The sequence below is a fragment of the Pyxicephalus adspersus genome, chromosome 6 (assembly GCF_032062135.1).
Source record: "Pyxicephalus adspersus chromosome 6, UCB_Pads_2.0, whole genome shotgun sequence".
Taxonomy (NCBI): Eukaryota; Metazoa; Chordata; class Amphibia; order Anura; family Pyxicephalidae; genus Pyxicephalus; species Pyxicephalus adspersus.
The window spans coordinates 93455929-93477321 of NC_092863.1; the positions used below are offsets into that span (position 1 = coordinate 93455929).

Genomic DNA, 21393 nt, shown 5'->3' on the forward strand with positions numbered 1-21393 from the left:
TTGTCTTGATTGTAGACATTCCTGTTATGTTCCCGAAGAAGCAGAATCTATCCATGAAACGTGTCGAAATTGAAGGGGAACACCAATCTGGTGGTGACCCTGACAGGAATATGGCTGGTATTGTACATTTTTAATCTAAGTTTCATGTGTTCGATATTTGTCAATAAAAGCGATATATAATTTTATTATTTACAAGAAACATGATTAGATTTGTCTTCCTTGGCCTGTAAAGTTCCATGTTGTCCAATCCTATACAGGCATGTTATATTGGACGAATGTTGGTTATGTTATGTCATTTTACTTAGATTTGCTTTTAAATGCTAAATGCTAATTCTGTAACCATCAACAGCTTTACATTGGTTCTTTTTTTTAATTTTAGGTATGGTACTAATGGCTAAAGGAAATGCAATCTGTTTGTATAAGCATCTTGTTCTTGTCACTAAGTACAGGGTAGCATTTTGCAGCATAAGTGTGCAATGATGGGTTCACCAAAACTAAAGCAAACACATCCCAGGTTAATTCTCCCAGCTCTAGTGCAGAATGAAGAAGATGTATTGCTTTGCATCACACATATTATTGAAATGTAGCAGTAGAAGCAACAGTAGTAACTTATAATTTAGCACTTACACCAGCTGCTCTGCTGTGGTATGGTAAATGCACTGATGTTGTTGACACAATAATGTTTGTGTTAGCTAAGCCTGTTTTTAGGGTGGGCCGTGGTGGCTCTAGAATTCTGGCCTTTAAGTATAGAAGTCCTGTGTAAATGCACAAAGCAAAACTCTGTCCCCTGAACTTTCCCTCTGTATATCACAGGTAAGCAAGCAAACTAGTCTGCCATATTTAAATAAATACACTGGGGTACTAGAAGTAGCGAGGGTTTAAGAGACAGAAGAAGACGGGTAGACAAGTTTGAGTGCTCCAGAAAGTTGGAGCAAGCCGAATAGGGCGAGGAAGGCCATTCCAAAGAGTTGGGAAGCCCTAGAAAAGCCTATCATGTGATGAGGTTATGAGTGAGGAAGTCATTAGTAGGTCATATACAGGCATGGTATAACGGGCAAATGATGGTTATGTTTTATAATGTAACTTAGATTTGCTTTTACTAAATGCAAATTCTGTAACCATCAGCAGCTTTCCATTAGTTCTTTTTTTTTTAGGTGTGGTACCAATGGCCAATGGAAAAGAAATCCCGGCACACTGTATCAGTTATCTCTGTATCATGCAAATAGCATCCTAGATAACAGACTGCAAGAAACCAATAAAGTCTCTTATAAAATATATTATAAGCTTATATATGTGTTCTGTCCATAGACTTGCATTAACATGCAAAATGCCAATACTTGCTCTTTGCACATACATAATACAATACAAAACAATTTCTCAAGTGAAAACATTACTTACTATATCATTGATTGTTGGTCCTGAAAAAGAGAACATACATTTAGAGAACATTCATGTTATAGTAGTTGAAAAAAAAAGAATAATAGTTCCCTATTTTATATTTTTATCAAATAGTTATATTATCAAATATGGGCAGCATGGTGGCTAAGTGGTTAGCATTCTGGCCTTTAAAGTGCTAGGTCTCAGGTTTTGATCTCGGCCAGGACAATATCTGGCTTCTCCCCAAAAAATTGCCCTTAGACTACATTATTGACATATGACTGAGGTAGGGACATTAGATTGTGAGCCTCTTTGAGTAACAGCTAGTGACATGACTATGGACTTTGTACAGCGCTGCACAATATCATAGCACTATACAAATACTGGATAATAATAATAGTCCTTTTAGTCTGTTATGCGATTTCCTGTGCTGAACTGTACAATGTTTAATGCTGGTGTACAATAATTTTCAGGCATTTTTGACATAGTAAATTATGATAATATTTGTACTAGTGTAATAATGCTGTTATATTTAGGATTGAGGCATGCAGGGAGACTTAGGAGAGAAGGTTACAAAGGTCTATGCTAGAATAAAGCTACATACAGATGATAGATAAAAGTCATTATGATAAGAGATTCTGAATGAGAGTTTCCAAAAGAAAGATTCTTATTGCATTGATTAGAACAATTGTCATATCTGCGAATGGGAGCTTTCTTGGCATATGCATGGAATTGTAGATTGTGATATCGTTAATCAAGACCGCTCATTCATTAGGATTCACTTGTTGGGATTCTCTGATTCAGAATCTCTTGTTTATCATTTTTATCTAGCCTCTGTACTTGGCTTTATTCTACCACAGACCTTTCTAAGCTTTACTCTTATGTCTCCTTTCATACTTCACTCCAACAATTTATAAGCAAATGGTGAATTTTAATTATGAAGAAAAAAACACAAACACAATCAAGTAAATTCTACAAAGCCTGCATACCTTCAATATCATCATAATTATCATCATCGGGCACACTGTGGATAAGAAGGGACATTTTATTAGCATTGCAATAACTAATTATAACTAGTATCACATAAATAAAACTCCATGGCTGGAGGACACAAACCCTGGCCATAGAGTTACCCTAAAAGCACCCTAGTGAATTTTTCACTAGTAAGTAAGAGGGCCAGTACGTTTTGTTTGTAGTTTATAGTGCTTAAAGAGGAAGTAAACAAAAAAAAAACAATGAAAACAAATAAAAAGACCACTCACCTTCAATCCCCAGCATAGTTGATTGGTCTAGGGGTCTCGTCCATCAGGTCCCGCATCATGCTGTCATCCGTCACCTAGCCAGCGAGCCGGGTGCCGCCATCTTCTCCTTGGTTCTTCTTCCTACGTCACCCGACCCAGGCGTGGGTGGCGTAGGTTGGAAAAAAAAACCTGCCGATCTCACTGTGCATGTGGGAGATTGGCAAATTTTTCTCTTCAAACAAAAAGGCTCCTTCTGCGCATGCCCGGGATGCTCGGGCATGTGCAAAAGGAGCACCCAAGAGCCCCCCAGGATGTGTAACATAGGTATCACGTGGGGCTTTGCGCTCCCATTAGTTCTCGATCCCCTTTTTATAAAAAAAAGGGTGCTGCACTTAAAAAACAAACAGAATTTTTACATTAAATAAAAGGGTTGTCTACTCTTTTATGTAAAGTGAAATTTCTGAGTTTGGGTATGCTTTAAGTTGGATGGTGCCATAGCTCAAAGCAAATGGTCAAAATTCTATTGCAAAAGAGTGTCAGATGCTAAAGACTGTTCATCCACCAAAGCTCTTCAGGAAAGTTTCAGTTTGCTTGAGCCATTGCATTTTGGCATAGTCAGGGGGTCAGCATTGACAACATTTTGCATATAAAGGTAAGTGAGTAAGAAGGAGTTAACCTACAGGAAAACAAACCTACCTTTGCAGTGGAGCTACCCATTTTTTTGTTAATTCTTGTCTAGCAGGAAAGTACAACAGACTTTTACTTTCTTTATTCCCTTGCTCCCACAGGCTCCTTTTCTGTATGACGGGTCCCCCACAGCCTCTTCTCCAATCCATGTTTAGAGGCTCTGACATCATCCCCCGCTATGCAAGACCAGCAATCCTTCATTGCAAGTGAGGACACTAAGGGCTTGCCCACCATCTTATCATTGGATAGAAGAGGAGCCTCTGCAGGCAACTAAGCAAGGCATAAGGTAAGGTTCATTTTTACATTTCCCCAAGACCTAAACAAGCATTAGAGTGCAGGGGCACCCTACTGCAAAGGTAGATTTACATGATTCCTAAAATTCAGCTTTACATAAGTTAAATGTTTATAGGTAATACTTAAGAGTTCATAATTTTAAAGCAATATCCTGCTTTATATTTAGAAGAGAGTTCTGTTTTTCAAATAATTTTGCTTTTATTTCTCCTTTCATTTTTATGGGCTTTCTACAAACTGTTTAGAACATTTATTATTGAGAAACTTTATGGACTTTCTTTATTAAGTGTAAAGGGTAAAATGTTTCTGGACCCTATGGGTCTGATTTATTAAAGCTATCGAAAGCTGGAGAGGATACACTTTCATCAGTGAAGCTGTGCGATCCAGCAAACCTGGAATGGATCTGGTCCAGGATTGAAAACATTTGCTAGCAAAAAGCAAATGACTTTGAAAAAATCCATTCCTAGTTTGCTGGATCATTCAGTTTCACTGATTAAAGTGTATCCTAGCCTTGGAGAGCTTTAATGAATCAGGCCCTATATGTTAAAAAAATATACATATACCTACCTTTGCAGTAGAGCTACCTCTAGAGTGCTTAAATATATATTCCAGTTCAAATGGTAGGTGGGTTGAAGCCCAATTACACAGCTATGGTCAGTGGTGCAGGAGATTTTACCTAATTCTGCTGCAATTCAATATCACAGGTCTTGTCAACCGGAGACTGGATTGTAAAAAAAGAAGCAGCCTACTGATGAGCTCATCTTTTCTTTTATTCTTCTCTTTCCTCTTATCAGCAAGTTCCTTATTAGCTAATGGACACTTGTGTTGCTTTTTCCTTTCTCAGTCTGAGGCCTTCTGTGCTGGGACTGCAATTTCCTGATACTAAAGCAATATACAGATGCTCAATTATTGTTACTCTAAACCAGGGGTCATCAAAGTTTTATAGCCCCCTAGGCCATTTATAGGGTGGGCGGGAGCACACTAGACCGGACCTGCCCTAATGGCTTTGCCCACCACCAGGGAACACCCCCTGAAGTGAAATCCCTCTCCTCTGTATGCATTGCGGAAGAGAGGGATTAACCTTCAGGGAGCGTTACCTATTTACCGCGGTGGCGGAAGTATCAACGCCGGCCGCTGTAAATAGGGGAGAAACTGCAAGGGGGCGGCACCGGAGCTCCCACAGCTCCGGCTCCGATAGTTCCTAATGCCCTCTGGCCGATCCACCGACAACCCCCCGGATCGGCCGGGGGGCTGTTAGGCCAGAACGAACTACCGGCTAGGCCGTATCTGGCTTAAAGGCCAGAGTTTGCCGACCCCTGTTCTAAACAATTGTTAGTGATCTTTTCTGGTGATATTATTTGTAAATGATCACTATACAGACATGTTAACTGACTACTAGCCAAGAATGTGTTCTGTTCTATGGAGAAGGGAGGGAACCATGGGAAGGTGCCTCACTGCAGGAATTACAATAGCCGGCATTAGTGTTCAGTTATTTAGTTATCCAGCACAGCACTGGTCTGTCATTTACAAGAAGGAGTATTGCCAACCCCGCCATGGAGCCACTGTTCTCTGCCAGGAAGGTTGACCCATCAGTCACAGCTACTTTCAGTAACAAAATGTGGAAGTACAGAGGTCAGAATTTGCATGCAGACTAGCTGAGGGCTGCAACAGAATGAAGCAACATCTGATGAAATCTTTTGACAGATCACTTCAAAACCACTATCAGATAGAGGAAATCTACAAATCAACAGGCATGCATTTAGTTTTCTCAAAAATGTTTAAAAGGAAACTTGTGCAGAAAGAAATACAATTTGTTAACTGCAGGAGTGGATTTACATCTAAAGTGCTTGCGAGAACAAAAAGCTTTGCACTCTAAACTCTGCTTCTCAACAAGACCACATCCGTCCCCCAACTCTCACTCAATTTACATTATTTTTAAAAAAAGACAAAGTTATGCTTATATATATGTATGGACAAAAACATTATATGCAGCTTGTAATGTGAAGGAGACTCATGGAGTGGTCAGGTCTAGGTTTAGCAATGGTATGGACCCAAAAATTGTGCTCAGCTGGATACTTGAATTAAATGAATGACCAAGTTTTTCCAACAATGGATCTGAATTTCTGATCCCTTATGGCACAGCCATATTCCTAGATGACAATGCCAGGATTAGTCAGGCTCAAATTGTGAAAGAGTGGTGCAGGGAGCATGAGACATTTAATAAAATAATTCAGGCCATACCCTCATTGAGAATCTTTTGGATGTGCTAAAGAAGACTTTAAACAGCGGTCTGACTCCCCCATCATCAGTACAAGATCTTGGTGAAAAATCAATGCAACTCTGGATGAAAATAAATGTTGTGACATTATACAGGTCCAATGAAATGCTGTGTGCCGTAACCAAAGCTAAAGGCGGTCCAACACCGAATCAGAGTTTGTGACCTTTGTCTCGGCTGAGAAAAATTTATTATTGAGCAAAAATATTACAAGCATCACTTACATAGGCTCTGGAAGTCTGATGTTTCTGGGTGGTAAAGTTGGAACTGGTGAGGGGCCAGTTGGTGTTTTAATGGGTGGTGGAGGAGGAGGCAATGCAGACGATAGCGCAGATGACTTCTGTTCACTGACCGGTACCTTTCCACCTAATGATAAAAAGCACATAGATATATCTATCAATTAATACAATGCATATGCAAACAGAACATAATCTGAAAATAATGACACATTGTAATTAAAATATATTAGAGAAAACTGTCATTATTAGCCATTTTTTGGTAAAGCCCAACCCAGCCAATGGTCAGGTATGTGTTACTCCCTATATCTTCTCTTTAGATTTACTCTTACTACCTGTTCTGTTTGACACCCTTCCAAAAGAAAAAAAGAGAAGATTGTCACAGTACCAAGAGTTTTAACCATTTCTTGCTCTATCCAAATTTAAAAAAAATACAGATGTTTTGGATAGAGTTGAGCTTTGGAAACACAACCCTGTCCTTTTGACTAATTTTAGCAGTGTTTCTCAATCAGGGATCCGTGGTTCATCCAGAGGGGTTCCCTGAGCAATGAGCAATTTTTGCTTCAAAGGTTAGTTAACACTGACATCATGATGGTTTTGGTTATCTGTAAGATTGGCATTTTTTTCTACTGGTTACCAACATAAGAGACATTCTTTCTGACCATCATGCTAGTATATTGTGAGCTGTGGATATAGTAATTATAAAAGGGGTTCACTAAGACCTAAAAGTTATTTTAAGAGATCCCCCATGTTTAAAAAGCTGAGAAAGGCTGAATTAGAGCAAATTGTTGCATCACTAACACAGGACAAATCAACAAGTTCATGTAATTGTACCCTATCCCTTCTTCACTTCCCTGCTACCCTAATAAACAGCTAGGATCAAACAAAATATTTCTGGGTATCAAGAACTATGTAACTCACTCCCCTTTCTCTAATGTGGCAGCGATGGTGCTTGGTGATTGGCCTAGCTTTGTCACACCGGGAGGCAAAAATGAGTCCCTGGTCCCCTACAGAGCTTTACTATTCTCCCAAACAATAAACGAAGAACTGGGGGAGCAAAAATAATCAGTACATGCTGAGGAGGAGCGCATTAGGGCCACTTAAAGGTTCTGTATGGGTTAAAGCAACTTGAATGTATTGTTGGCACAGCTCAACACCCCAAAACTGCATCTTGCAATACAATGCACCAAAAGGCACAGTATGTGCCATACTAATACAGATTATATTCTATGTTAACACGTTTGGGTGGATCAGTTCCAAAGGCAAGTGATTGACGCCTTTTTGAAATCTTTTTACCAAGTATTAAATAACCCTTAAGCTACCATATTGGCTAAAAGGAACTCCACACTTCATAGCCAAAAGCCAGTTCATTAATATTTGGATCTAAGCTAATGTATTTCTTTTGTCTTTTTTGTAAATTATATAATTTTTTTTTAATCAAAAACAATCTAAAGTATAGTGACTCAAAGGTAATACACTATCAGATACGTATTGTTAGATAAATATACCAAAAGAGGAATTTATCTGTAGCATTTCAGCTTAAAGAAAGGTAATTGTCCAGTATGTGTAGTTCCACCTTCCAATTATTATTTGGGGCTCTAGGGAGTACACACAGCGGTACAGTTTGTGTGGTTTGTGATGTCATGTGACATGAAGATATCATTAGAGGGGGCTGCGATGACAATGCTAGCAGAAATTCTGTGCACTTCTTGGATAGCTGTATGGTTGTGGAGAGCCAGAATAGGCCACAGGGCTAACTACTCTTCTAGACCCTTGTACCTTTCATTAGCTAAAACAAAATAAAATGCACCAAAAAAAAATAAATGTTAAAGCAAAGTAAATGAGTAAATATGTCTGCTGCCATTGCTGAACCCATTGTAAAGGATGCTAATTGCCTGGATGTAGAGCTGATTTTGGTAGTGTAGCGTCAGTAACAAATCTGAAACAAGTGTGCAGCAATTTCCTGAACACCTGAGCTGCATCCTTAATCTGGGTCAGTGATTCAGAAAGTATTCAGAGGACCAAAACATGAACCAGGCAATCAGGATTGTTTTTAGAAACAGATCAGAGATAGCCGCATAATCATCTCAGTGAAAGTCTGCTCTAAAAATGGCAATTTGGAGATTAAAAAAACCTGCAATAGGTGTAAAGTGCTGGGAACCCTCAAATGTCTACCTATGCCTACACACACCAGCAGCAGCCTCCAAAACCTTTCCATCATCTAACCAACAAACTGCAGAGCTTCCTACTGCCCATGAAGCTGTCAGTCTTAGTGTTTAGACTTCTGGCTGCCTGCATTTTATATATGCAGCAATTTTTTTTTTCTGTCTTTGCCCATTGTGGGAATTTCCCAATACTTTCTGTCCCCAAGTTGCAAGTTACAGGAAAGTGAGGGGAATCACCCTTATATAAAAACTCGGAAGATGGTCTAACACATCCACTCTATCCAAAGCTAAATTAAGTTTTACCTAAGCCAATGTTACTCAACCAGGGTTCCTCTCAAGGTTGCTAGGGGTTACATAGAAATTTCTATCGCCTAGGCAATCGAGAATGAATGGGAGCGCAAAGTCTCCAGGGATACCTACGTCACGCGTCCCGGAAGGCTCTTGGCTTCTCCTTTCGCACATGCCCGTAAGTATCCCGAGCATGTGCAGAAGGAGCCTTTTCGTGAGAAGAGAAAAATTTGCCAATCTTACGCATACACAGTGAGATCGGCAAGTTTTTTTTCCAACCTACTTCACCCGATCTTGTGCCTAGGTTGGGTGACGTAGGAAGCCCGGCATGTTGGCTATGAGATGGATGCTGGCACGACGTTGGTCCCGATGGAAGACACCTCCGGACCAATCGACTGTGCTGTGGGATTGAAGGTAAATGGATTTTTTTTTTTGTTTTAGGAATTTTTGAGTTTAGCTCCTCATTAAGCAATGAGCAGTTTGCTTCTCTGAGGTCAGTTTAAGTGACACTAATGATGTTTTTAGCTATCTGTAAGGGTGATATTTTTCCCAATGGCCAGCAATGTAAGAGGCATTCTTCCCACTGACTACCACACTAATATATTGTCAACTGTGGGTAAAGTAAATATGGAAGGGTGACCTGAAAGTTATTTCAAGGGTTCCCCCATGCTAGAAAGTTTGTGAAAGGCTGCTTTAAACCTTGCAATATCTGATTTAAGTAGGGCCAGTCTGGGTCCCATGAGAGCCATTGTTCCACACATCTCAATCATCAGTCCTATATAATGATCTAAATCTGCAATGAACGTTTGGGGGTGTTGTGCAAATCTACAATAAAGCAGTTATAGTGCTGATAACACCTTACATGGCCGGACTTGCACAATTTCACAACAGCACCTTCTGTATTTGGAGAGTGAAATAATTTAGAGGAAATGCTGTTGCATACAGCTTTGTCCTCTTTTAACTTTTTGGGAAGTTTACTTTGTAAAATCAGATTCTGATTTATATCTCATTAAAGTTAAAGACACCTGAAGCCATCAGCTTAACTTGTCCATTAATTCACCTCTCCGTGCCCTGTTTGCCAGCCCGCTTTTCACACATTACCTTGTCCATTATTTACCCCTTTCCCATCCTGCAGCCTGCTGTTAAAACATAAAGTTATCCTTTAAAAGACAAATCTAGACAAAACACAAAATAAAACAGTAATACTCGTGCAACCTAAATGTGGATCTAGCTGTAACTTTGCATACCTTCATGAATACATTCCTGACATGTCTGAATATACAGAATCAATCTTATTTTTTTTATAAATTCTCTACCTTCTATCATTAAAAAGCCATTCTTGAGCTAGACAAAAAGTAAACATAATTAGTGTTGGTACCCTGCGGTTAATTCGATTTGGATGTTTTTGGCTTGTGAGTGATACATGGACCTTGGGAAAGCAGCCTAAATATCTTAGGATTCCTAAGATCATCTTGGTTTGTGATGCAAAAAAGAGGATCTGAGGTTGAAGTCTCAAACTAAAAAGTGCAGTCGGTGATTTTAATCCAAAGGTAAAAATAAGTAGATGATGAAAATCTTGGTTTAGCATAAAATGCATGTGGCCAGTAAGGATGAGCGAGAATGCCTCTGACAGTCTTGTGAAATTTTCCTCAAACTTCCAATAGGTCTGCGAAATTTCGGCAACCCGATTCCAGGTTTCCAGGCTCCCTGGGCTGTATTTATCAATCATAAGCACAGCCCAGAGAGGGTGGGAACCTGGACTGTCACAGCTGAACTCTTATGAGAGTTGGAGATTCTCCATCGAGAGGTCATATGAGTTCAGTAGTACGCCTGCGGTCAGAGCTGATTGGAGGCACATGCCTCCAATCAGCTGTGACCGCAGGCGTACTACTGAACTAATTTGACCATGCTAGTATGCACACCTCCAATGAATGCTACATGGCAAAGCTCTAGGCTTGGATAGAAAAAATATAAAGAGACATTCCTGGTTGCCAGATTTAATAATTAGACTCTCTATGCTACGGGAGTCTAACTAAATGTTTGACTGTTCAGTCATCCCAGCCATACATTACAGTGGGCAAGGCTTGATTGTCTCTATTTGCATTGTAGTAATAAACAAATTTCAGGGATACCATTGACTCATAAAAAAGGGATACCATTGACTCATTTCTGGTTTACTGGGAATTCTGGTTTACAGACCAGCAGAATCCAGATTGTTTTTTCTTTTGTTAGGAGAAAGATTTTGTGCGCTTAAAGTTTATTCTTCTTTTATTTTGCCTTTTCTTTCTTTTCTGCTCCCCCCATCCACCCCATCAACATAATATTAAAACCTTTATGCATACTTTATCTTGAACCCACTAGTGGCATCACTGGGCTTCTGGGCATTTCTAGGCAAGGGCAATTACAGGATCGGGTCAGCAGGGTGCTGGACAGAGTCTCCTGAAACTGGGCACCTGTGGTAATGCCTACTGAGGTCCTAGAAATAAAGAACTAAGATTCAATAAATAAAAGGTCAGGCCAGGTATGGTAAAGCTATGGAAAAAAAGGGCTAGATGACAATACATTTCCATTGATGCTGAAGGCTTTCCTTCAGTGCATAGTTATGCAAACTCTTCTTATATTGTGGCTTTTACTTATATATGTGGCCGGGCTGCATTGTTGGCTCAGTGGTTAGCGCTCTGGCCTTTGCAGCACTAGGTCACAGGTTCGTATACCAGCCAGGACACTATCTGCATGGAGTTTGTATGTGCTCTCTGTGCTCTGGTTTCCTCCCAGATCCCAAAAACATGCAGTTAAGTTATTTGGCTTTTCTTCAAAAATTGTCCTTAGACTACTTTATTGATTTATGACTATGGTAGTGACATTAGATTGTGAGCCCCTTTGAGGGACAGCTAGTGACATGACTATGGACTTTGTACAGCGCTGTGTAATATGTTGGTGCTATATAAATACTGGATAATAATAATATAATGGAATACAAAACAACACTGCCTCATCTAATGGAGATGAGGATAGGAGGTGGTTTGTAGTTTTAATCTGAAGATCGTCCTAGGTCACATTAATGTTCTTCTTTAAATGTCACCCAAGAGCAGAACGTGTTTTTTTGGCACCATTACTGGGTAAGACTAAAGAAAAATAAAATACTGGTAAGCTGCAATATAATGCATTTCTTTTTCGGGGGTTGAATACACTTTAACACATTTTATATTACAGACAGATCATGCTACAATATAAAAACTCTGGCTGGTCATGAAACATCCCCACCTGCTACCACATTGTTGTGATAACTATTTACAGGCAGTCAACCACAAAGTGACGTAGGAGGCAAAAGCTGACATTTCCACTGCAGCTCAGAAAATACATAGTGCCCATTCAAATCTTTGTGCTGCAATGCAGTGCTTCCATGAATATATCCTAAATCCCTCGTTCACATGCACTGTGCTAATGCAGAATATTCAAACGGACATGCAGCATTTTTTACAGCAGTGTTTATATATTCCTGTGTGATATTCACGAGTGCTTGCAGGGTGCAGTGTTTTAATGTGTTTAGGTATCTTTTACATTGTAGTACTTGTATTGATGTATTACAATGCATACATCGTTATCAAAACTTATACATGACTTAGTGTTGCTTTATTTATTACTGGTAATCCTCAAATATACAGATCAGAATAGAGAAATGAACTGCCTCATTTATGCCAGATTTATTAAACTCTGAGCAGAATAGAAAAAAATGGAGCTGGATCTGATCCAGTCGGTGGTGAAATCCATCCAGTTTCCCAGTCAGAAATTGTATTTTTTAAACCAGTCGCACTATGTAGCTGTCATTATCAAGCGTCTCTTAGATTGTAAGCTCTTCGGGGTAGGGTTCTTTCCTCCTCCTTTGTCACTGTCTGTATCTGTCTGTCATTTGCAACCCCTATTTAATATACAACTCTGTGTAACTAATAATAATAAAAAAATGAATATTAGATTGAATTGACTTGTTGGCTAGATTGACTGAGCCAATTATACCTGTCATAGAGAGCTCTATGTCAGAATGGAACTCAGATGCTTATATTTTAATTTCTGACCTAAAGTTAAAAAGCTCCAGAATAGTTAGAATCCACTCAAATTTAAAATCTGATCACCATCTACTGTAAATATAAAGAATTCTTTATGTTTTGTTTTTTTAATTCAGACTTACACAGCTATAACGTGCTGATATCATACTTAAACCGGGTAGCACATGTACCACATACCATATTAAATAAAACTTACAAATGTATTTCATAGCATTTCCACAAAAATCTCTTGTTATACATGCTACATGATTCCATTTTAAAATACATTTAACATGTTAAGCATGGGGCATTTTATTGGAAACCTCCAAGCCCGATGCGTTTCGCAAAATAAATCTGCTTCTTCAGGAGAACATTATCTTTGAAGGAATCGTGCAGATATTAATAAAACATTAAAACATGCTTATCTATCCCAATGATTTCTCAGGGAGGGAGGGTGATCAAGCGCAAACAGCAAGGAAAAAGAGACCAAGAAAAAATCCAGGAACCAGGCACATAGCCTAATTGGGCTGTATACTAATCTTGACGTAATGGTGGATCCACAGAAGCCAAAAGAAGGGCCAACAGTTCCAAAAAGCATTGATTCTGTTCCCCAGATCTTTTCACTAGTCTCTTTTTTTTTTCTTGCTGTTGACTATTTTGTGTTTTTGGTACTCTTGGGGAGTGGTATGGTAATTAATTCAATTTATACTCATATGTAAGCATTTCTGGTGGGTCTCCCCCACTTTTGTTTCATTGGCGTCAGGTATAAGCTTTATGTGCATAAAAGCTGCACTATGGCGGGCAAACCTATCCATAACTACTCCTCTTTGGCATGTTATAAACATAAGTGATCCCTAGCACAGGATTTTTTTTTCCTGAAACTGCATACTGGTTCTGTGATCAATAAAGATATATTCAGTGTTTCTATGAAGCTGAACATCAGACAATTTAATACAATAAATACAAGTATTTTACTGTGCATATGTTAGTTGTCTTACAGGAAGCTGATCCAGGTTCTGAAACTTATTATAGAAACTGTAATAGAAACTTATTACAGAACTGCTATGGGGGGAATAGTGGGATCATAAAGGGTTTTTCCATTGTAAGTCCACTTACGCTTTAAAAGTGCAAGCATGTTTTCTTTCTCTTTTTTAATACTTATTTACACTACAGTGTGTGTGTGAACAGTGGCTTTTTTTTTGCAAGCACTTCAAGGCTACGAAAAGTAAATGGCATGTTAGTGATTTTACCCTGCACTGCAATAAAAGTTACATGTCCATGCTACAACTATTACCTTGTGTTGGAACTATAACGGGCAATGCAGCCCAGCATGTTGGTGTAGATGAGTCCTACAGTCTATGGAAAATCATTCAGAGATTATGCTGAAGCACTGAATTTGGCAACAGGTTGGCTACAGAATAAAGAGGATTATGTTGCTATAAGGATTTTCTTTTTCATTAAAGGGAACTTGCTACATAAACTGTTACTGAAACAACTTCTCTTTTTTTGGTTGCTTCCACTTTGGTACTCATTTCTCAAGCCCATTATCTCACTGCTCATAAATATTAAAGCTGAAAGGAAGAAGTGAAAACTGCAATATCAGCTTGTAAATTTGTTTATTTTTTAATAGAAAACAACTGTTCATCCATCATGACTTTTCATTATGGGAGCTTTACATAAAATGATGTTTACTAATGAAGTAAGTTCACAAATAAAACTATGAATTGCAATACCATGGTGGCTAATCTTTGCCTTATTTTGCTAAAGTTGATCTAAACCCAATTGCTTAAATTGTATGCAATCTTTTACACAAAAATGAATTTTAACCAATTTTAGACAAATGTCCTAAACGTTTCGTACTCCTCCCCCACTGTTGCCCCCTTCGCTGTATTTGCTGGCAATTCCTAGCTCTTAAAATGACAGCCGGGAGTTGATTTATAAATAGAGAACCTGAAGAAACAGCTGATGTAAAAAAAAAGACATTTTGACACAGAGTTTATAAACAAATAAAAAGATATACAACATAACACTGTGACTTTTGTATCTGATATGTTTTATTTATCCACAGATCAAAGAGTTGAGCTGCATCTGTGTATGACCTCAGTAAGGGTCGGTTCAGATCTTGCTTGTGATGTGTTCTCTGCACCAACAACTGCAGATTTGCTAGTGGGCAGCAGTTAGCAGTATTCTACTGCCTACTGTGTCCCCTATTTGTTCTCTATGGGGCTGCCACCGGTAGACGCTACTTGTTGTGTTTCCTCAAAGGAAGTAGTTCACTGGCACAAGGAAGCTGTAACCACATTGCAACCTCAATGCCAGTCTAAACACAGCCATAAAGAAACATGACAAGTAAAAAGTATTGAACACTGTATTAACTCTTGGGCTTCTTTCAGTTGTGCATGGCTAGCCAGTCGCAGAGGCCCCTATTCAATTGTTCACAAATGTACTTTTTAGATTAAACTGAAGCAAAACTGCTGTTTTGTGAAATTGAGTGCACTGTGTAGTGCAAAGGACAAAGGGTTATGGGCCATCTTTAGTCCTCCAGCAACACAACCATTGTTTACTGAGGTTGGAAAGTTTCTCTATTCAAGTCAATGGAAGTATCTGGCAGCTCAAGGACATCCAGGAACTGTGCCACAAACCACCACAGCTGCAGTATGAATGCAATGGTGTTTGCAAAATATTTCCCAACTGCTCTCAATTTACTGCATGCGTAAAATTAGACTTAGTTTTTCCACGTCATTCCACAACTTCATCTTCTCTTTCTCCTTTTTTCTTTTTTTCTAGTTTCAATTTTCCTAACCAATAATGTATAACCTTGCTCGATTTTTTTTTTTTTTATTAGAAAATAAAATGTTTCATATATATCTTGCAATATTTTGTACCAGAATTATTATTTTTGATTGATTTTAAATAAAAAATTATAGAATAAAATGTATACTTTTTATTTCACAACAATAGCACTTTTTTCAACAATAATCAAAATATAGAAAAAGTTATTTTTTTCTGTTTTGGTAGGTTATTTGTCTATAGATTGCAGAAAAAAAACATTTGCATGATATTAGAGTACCAAAAAATAAGGACAATTTCTTAATAAAAAGATGTTTGCATTTTTTATTTATTTCTAAAAAAAAACACGTCTAAAGCAGAAATGTAAAATGTCTCTGGTCCAAAAGGGCTATACTGAGCTGAGTGTTAAACCCTTCTTAAGCGCATTGAAAACCTAAATTGATCTGTTCGTACCTTAGCAAATGGCTGAAAGTCGCTTTACACCAACCATACATGCTCAGTGCCCGCCCTATATAACATGAACATAGCACCCCTTTACTGGTGATTTTGTTTTCCTCTGCTGATCACAATTACACACAGCAGCACAAAGTGAAAGCACAATACCCTATGTATACATTTACACAGAATGAATGCTTTGTATGTTCTTCACTTCTTAGTACATTCACCAATATCTACTTAATACCATTTAAGGCCCTTGAACAAATCTCTACCGAAATTGTTCATAAGTACTCCTAAAATGAATGTATCACCAAATCTTTAGTTTAGTGGAGTTAGATTAGTGGAGTAATATCTAGTGCTAGTATTCGATTGAATAGGGCGATATTGTTCGAGTGATCGAACGTGGAATTCGAACACCAATAAAGTTAATGGGGGGGAAAATTCAGGTTATTTTTCGGGACTGTGTGGAACTGCAAGAGCAATCAGGGGAGCAGAGCTGACAGCTTCGCTCCCCTGATTGCTCTTACAGCCCTAGCGTAACTATAGTATGTGTTCTTGGATAGAGATTCTCTATCCAAGAACACATGAGCCCCATGGGATCCCCGGGCACTAGAGGCTAAACGAGGACAAGTCTCCCCAATCATTCACTTCTAGTGAGCTGTCATCAGGCTTTACCTTTCCCCAGCCAATCACAGAGCACTAGAGGTGATGAATGGGGAGACTTGTCCCCATTTAACCTCTAGTGCCCGGGGATCCTACACTGACAAGAAGATTCTCACGGCTCCACAATGAAAGTCGAATCCCATGTTTTTCGGGTCAGGTCTATCCAAATTCGAACAGCCATATTCGGGTTGAATATAAGGACAAAACCCGATTTGAACACCAACACTAGCAGTAACCCTCCCACATGGTCATTGATTTAGTTTGTACTGAATACTATGGAGGATGTTTTCCTTCACTTCCTGTGCTAAAGATGCAACGAGATATTCGCTGAAATTTCCCAACAAGAGGGGAATTTCCCTATTAGAAAGTTGTTCCAGGAACAGAAAAGATTTGCTGTCCTGGGGAAATCGCTAACATTTAAATTTCCAGGTTCATACTTGGTAACAATAGGACAGTAATAAAAACTTTCATAGGAAATCAAATCTTTTTTTACTTTATCCCAAAAAAGAAAAAAACTGCCATTGTGATGTATTTTAGTCTTACTATAATGTAAGAATCACTTTATTGCTCAGACCAGTGTTTCTCAACCTGGGTTCCTCCAATGGTTCCTAGAGGCTCCTTGAGCAATTTGTGCCTCTCGGGTAAGTTACCACTGGCACCAATGATCTTTTAGGAAGGCTGACATTCTTCCCACTGGCCAACAATAGAAGAGGCATTTTTCCCATTGACCCCATACTAATGTACTGTGAGCTGTGGCTATAGTAATTATAGAAGGGGTTCCCTGAACCTAGGGTTCCCTTATGTTAAAAAGGTTGTCTTGCACTATGATATTACATAATGGTAATATGCAGTGATGTTACGTGTATGTTCGTCACTACAAACACCTTTTTATATGTTTTTTTCCTGAGGAAGCTCTTATGCAGAAACATAGGGATCAGTTTGATCTTGAAACATGAGGACAATATAATGTGGATGTCTATGAGCTCCATTTATCCCTCAAACATCTCTGGTGGGAATTTTCCAGGCCAATGGCAGTAATGGATTCCTACCAGGGAGGGAATGCCAGATTCCTTGTTTTATAAATAGAGCCCCATGTTCTTTTTTAGTAGTTTTTTTTATCTATTTTAAACACAGTATAGTTTTAATGATAATGCCCCCTTATCATTTTTTTTAAGAGCAGCTGAGGGAAGGAAATACCAGATTTAAATGTGTGTTATCAGTTATGTTGGTATAAACTAAATGTTAAAGTAGATTTTATAAGCGCAGAAATAACTTTGTTGTTATTTTTGGTCCAGGTTTCTTAAAATTCCCATTAAGAATTCACATACTAAGAAACTCTAACTGAAGGGACAGTGCCTACACCCTGATTAGTGGAGGATACTATGATCTCTGCAGAGGGTAAATTATAACTTCCTCATAGAGGGATATACAGTATATATGGAAGGTAATAAAACATTGCAGCTTGTAAAGGAAGTAGATATGGCTACAACCTAAACTTTCTCATAAACATTAGAAGACAATCTTTGGATCTTCCCGTTTTGTGACTACAATAGACAGCATTCTGATAGTTATGGGTCAATGTACAAAAGCCCCAGATTAGACCCATTAGAAAACATTGAATTATTGTTAACGTATCACTGGAACTGTTGGGTGAGGAAAGAGAAGATAAGAGCAAAGAAAGAGGATGGTTCATCTTCCTTTGCTCTTATCTGAGGCTCTTGTGTGAACAGAACTCTTGTTTGGCCAAGAAGACATTAACTTCCCCGGCGGTAATCCTGAGTGTGGCTCTGGGTTAATTTTCAGTACCAAATGCGGTAATCCGAGCCACACACAGGGTGGAATTGCCAGGGAGTTGAAAAAGCTTACCTGTAAACAGTGCCCATGGCGTCCTCCAGCGATGCCCGACATCTTCTTCCCCTGGCGATGCCCGGCTGGACATCTGTGTAACCTGGTGATGCCTGGCCGGCATCTATGTTCCCGGCGTGTGAACGTTGGGGATACAAGGCCAGGAAACCCATCTGCGTGCGAGCGTGCGGGAAATTTGACGGGAAATTTGAAATAATAGGTATTTTTAAATGTACCGCATTTACATTTAAAATACTTCATATTTATACCTCCAGGGAGGTAAAATGATGATTAGATGCATGTGCAACTCTTCTCTAATGTCCTCAAGCAAGTTTGGGTAAAGGAAGTCCTGGTTGGTTATTAAACAGACAGTGAGCCTGAATAATTAAAAATACCTTATCATTGAATATTCTGTTTGGATTCAATTAATTGGATTTTACAAAATAGAAGTATAAAAATTCAATTAAAACAGAAAATTCAACAATCAGTATGAAAAGGAAAGAGGAAAACATACCAAGTATCATCTATCAAGGTAACCAAATCGCATAAGACAACAACAATTTTTGAATTATAAAACCCTGAAATCTGTAAAACCATGAAACATTTGAGTCAGTAGGTGGAAGAACCTGTTTGATTCAGCAAACCTGGAATGTATGTGGTTCAGGATTGAAAACATTTGCAAAATTACAGCACCACCAATGTAAGGAAGTATTTTTCCTATTGGCCATCAGTGTAAGGGAACTTTTTCCCTATTGGCCACCAATGTAAGGTAATATTCTTCCTATTGGCCATCAGTGTAATGCAGTATTGTTCCTATTGGCCACCAATGTAAGGTAACGTTTTTCCATAGACCATCAATGTAATAAACATTCTATCCTCCACCCACTAAAATAAAGAAGAACTTTTTCTATTGACCACCAATGTAAGGTAGCATTCTTCCTAAAAGATATTGAACATTTTATTCAAATACCACCAATGTAAGAGAGAATTTTTTCTCATTGACCACCAATGTAATGAACATTCTATTAATTGCCCACTAAAGTAAGGCTAGGTACACACGAATGACTAACGACAGATCAAGGATTATGCACGAATAATTTGAATGATTGTATTGTGCACAATTCTGTACATGCTGTAATAATACAATCGTTCAAAAATAATCCACAATAGTGTACACATGCTAGATACGATTGTTTGAATGACGCAGGAAGTGACATGTACAGGAGAAAATGTACTAAAAAACCATCCATGATCACTGAACGACCATACACACAATAGATTGCGAACGATCGTTACCCAATCAGATCTGCTGGGATGGTCGTTCATTTCCATTAACAATCCTCATCTGCGTTCATCTGCGTCGTTGGCCAGTCGTTGTGTACTTTTTTGTTAATGAATATTGAACAACTGGTCGTTAGTCATTCGTTTCCAACGATAATTATTGCACATGTGTACGGAGCCTAAGAAAACATTTTTCCCCTAGACCACCAATGTAAAGGAATATTCTTTCTATTAGCCACCAATATAAGGAAACATATTCTCCCACTGACCACCATTACATTGAAAATTCTACACCCTGCCCACTAACTAAAGAAGCATCCTTCCTATTCACCATTAATTTAAGGGACAATTCTTTCTATTGGTCATAAATGTAAAGAAACATTTTTCACACAGACCACCTCATATTTTTTATTGATCACCAATGTAATAGAGTATTCTTCCTATTAGCCACCAATATACAATTAACATTTTTCTATTAACCACCAGCGTAGGGAAGCATTTTTTTTTCAAATGATCACTAATATAATGAACATTCTATTAACTGCCATTACAGTAAAGGAGTACTCTTCCTATTGACCACCAGTGTAAGGGATCATTCTTCCTACAATGTATTGAACATTCTATTCACTGACTTTCAATGTAAGAGAGCATTTTTCCCATTGACCACAAATATAATGAACATTCTACTAATTGCCTCCTAAAGTAAGGGAGCATTTTTCCAATTGCCCACCAATGTAAGGGAGCATTTTTACCATTGACCACCAATGCAATTAACATTCTATGCCTACTAAAGTAGAGGAGCATTCTTCCCATTGACTACTAATGTGAGGGAGAATTTTCCTATCAACTACTAATGTAAGGAACATTCTACTCAATGCCCACTAATGTAAAGCTGCCTTAATTCCCCTGACTACCAATGTAGGGGACATTCTTCTCAATGACCACCGATGTAACATTTCCATTGAACACCAATGTAGAGAACAATGTCTTCTCCCTGGCCACCAATGTAAGGGGCATCCTTTACACTAACTAAAAATATAAAAAACTTTCTATTCCCTGGCCAACAAATTCACTGGTAAACTAAAAAAATATTTCAATGCACATATATAAAAACATTATTCCCAAGGTCCCAGAAAATAGCAACCAAATACCAAGCATGCAAGTTGTTCTTGAGGCTTAATGGCCGATCATCAAACATTCACACGTGAACAAGGCTTTCAGACTATTGCAGTTGCAAACCTCCACCTAATTCCTGTCTGCAAAAACCCCTTTTGATCTTATCATAATGTTACATCAACATTTATGCAAACAGATGTTTTTCCTGTGTACGTCATGATGTGAGAAGTTTCGGTTCAGGAGTGGAGCCGGTACAACTGTACAGTACTGAAGGAAAGCTCAGCTTTAAAGTGGACCTAGCACCACATACATGTTTTATTGTAAGTGCATGCATGCTACGTAACACTTTTTCTTAATTATTATTTTTCACTCCTTCTGATTATTGCATTGTTTTTCCAGAAGGGTGGAGATATTTTTGTCTAGTCATTGCCCTGGGACAACATCTAATATCTGAACTGACATATTGGTTAGGAGATTACACAAATCTGGCGCCCATACATTTGTTAAATTAATAAGTATCTGACAAAGATCAGGTCCTGCTGCATTCTCTCATTTGCAACAAAGCAATCTGATCTCGTATTCTGTATTAGCACTGGGCTCTATGACTATTGCCCCCCAGCTATGTCCTCTCCCAATGCCACCCATTGGATTTTTATT

At 38.5% G+C, this 21393-nt stretch overlaps 1 protein-coding gene across 4 annotated transcripts in view; it reads right to left on the reverse strand.

The window, feature by feature from the left end:
* The window catches only part of FYB1 (FYN binding protein 1), a 93107-nt gene that overhangs the window by 31082 nt on the left and 40632 nt on the right, over nucleotides 1–21393 (reverse strand). For all 4 annotated transcript variants that reach the window (XM_072416626.1, XM_072416625.1, XM_072416623.1 and 1 more), the window contains exons 3-5: nucleotides 6096–6237; nucleotides 2367–2401; nucleotides 1399–1418 (exon numbers count right to left, since the gene is read on the reverse strand). In XM_072416626.1, coding sequence (XP_072272727.1) covers nucleotides 1399–1418; nucleotides 2367–2401; nucleotides 6096–6237 — 197 coding nt within the window. The remainder of the gene's footprint in view (nucleotides 1–1398; nucleotides 1419–2366; nucleotides 2402–6095; nucleotides 6238–21393) is intronic.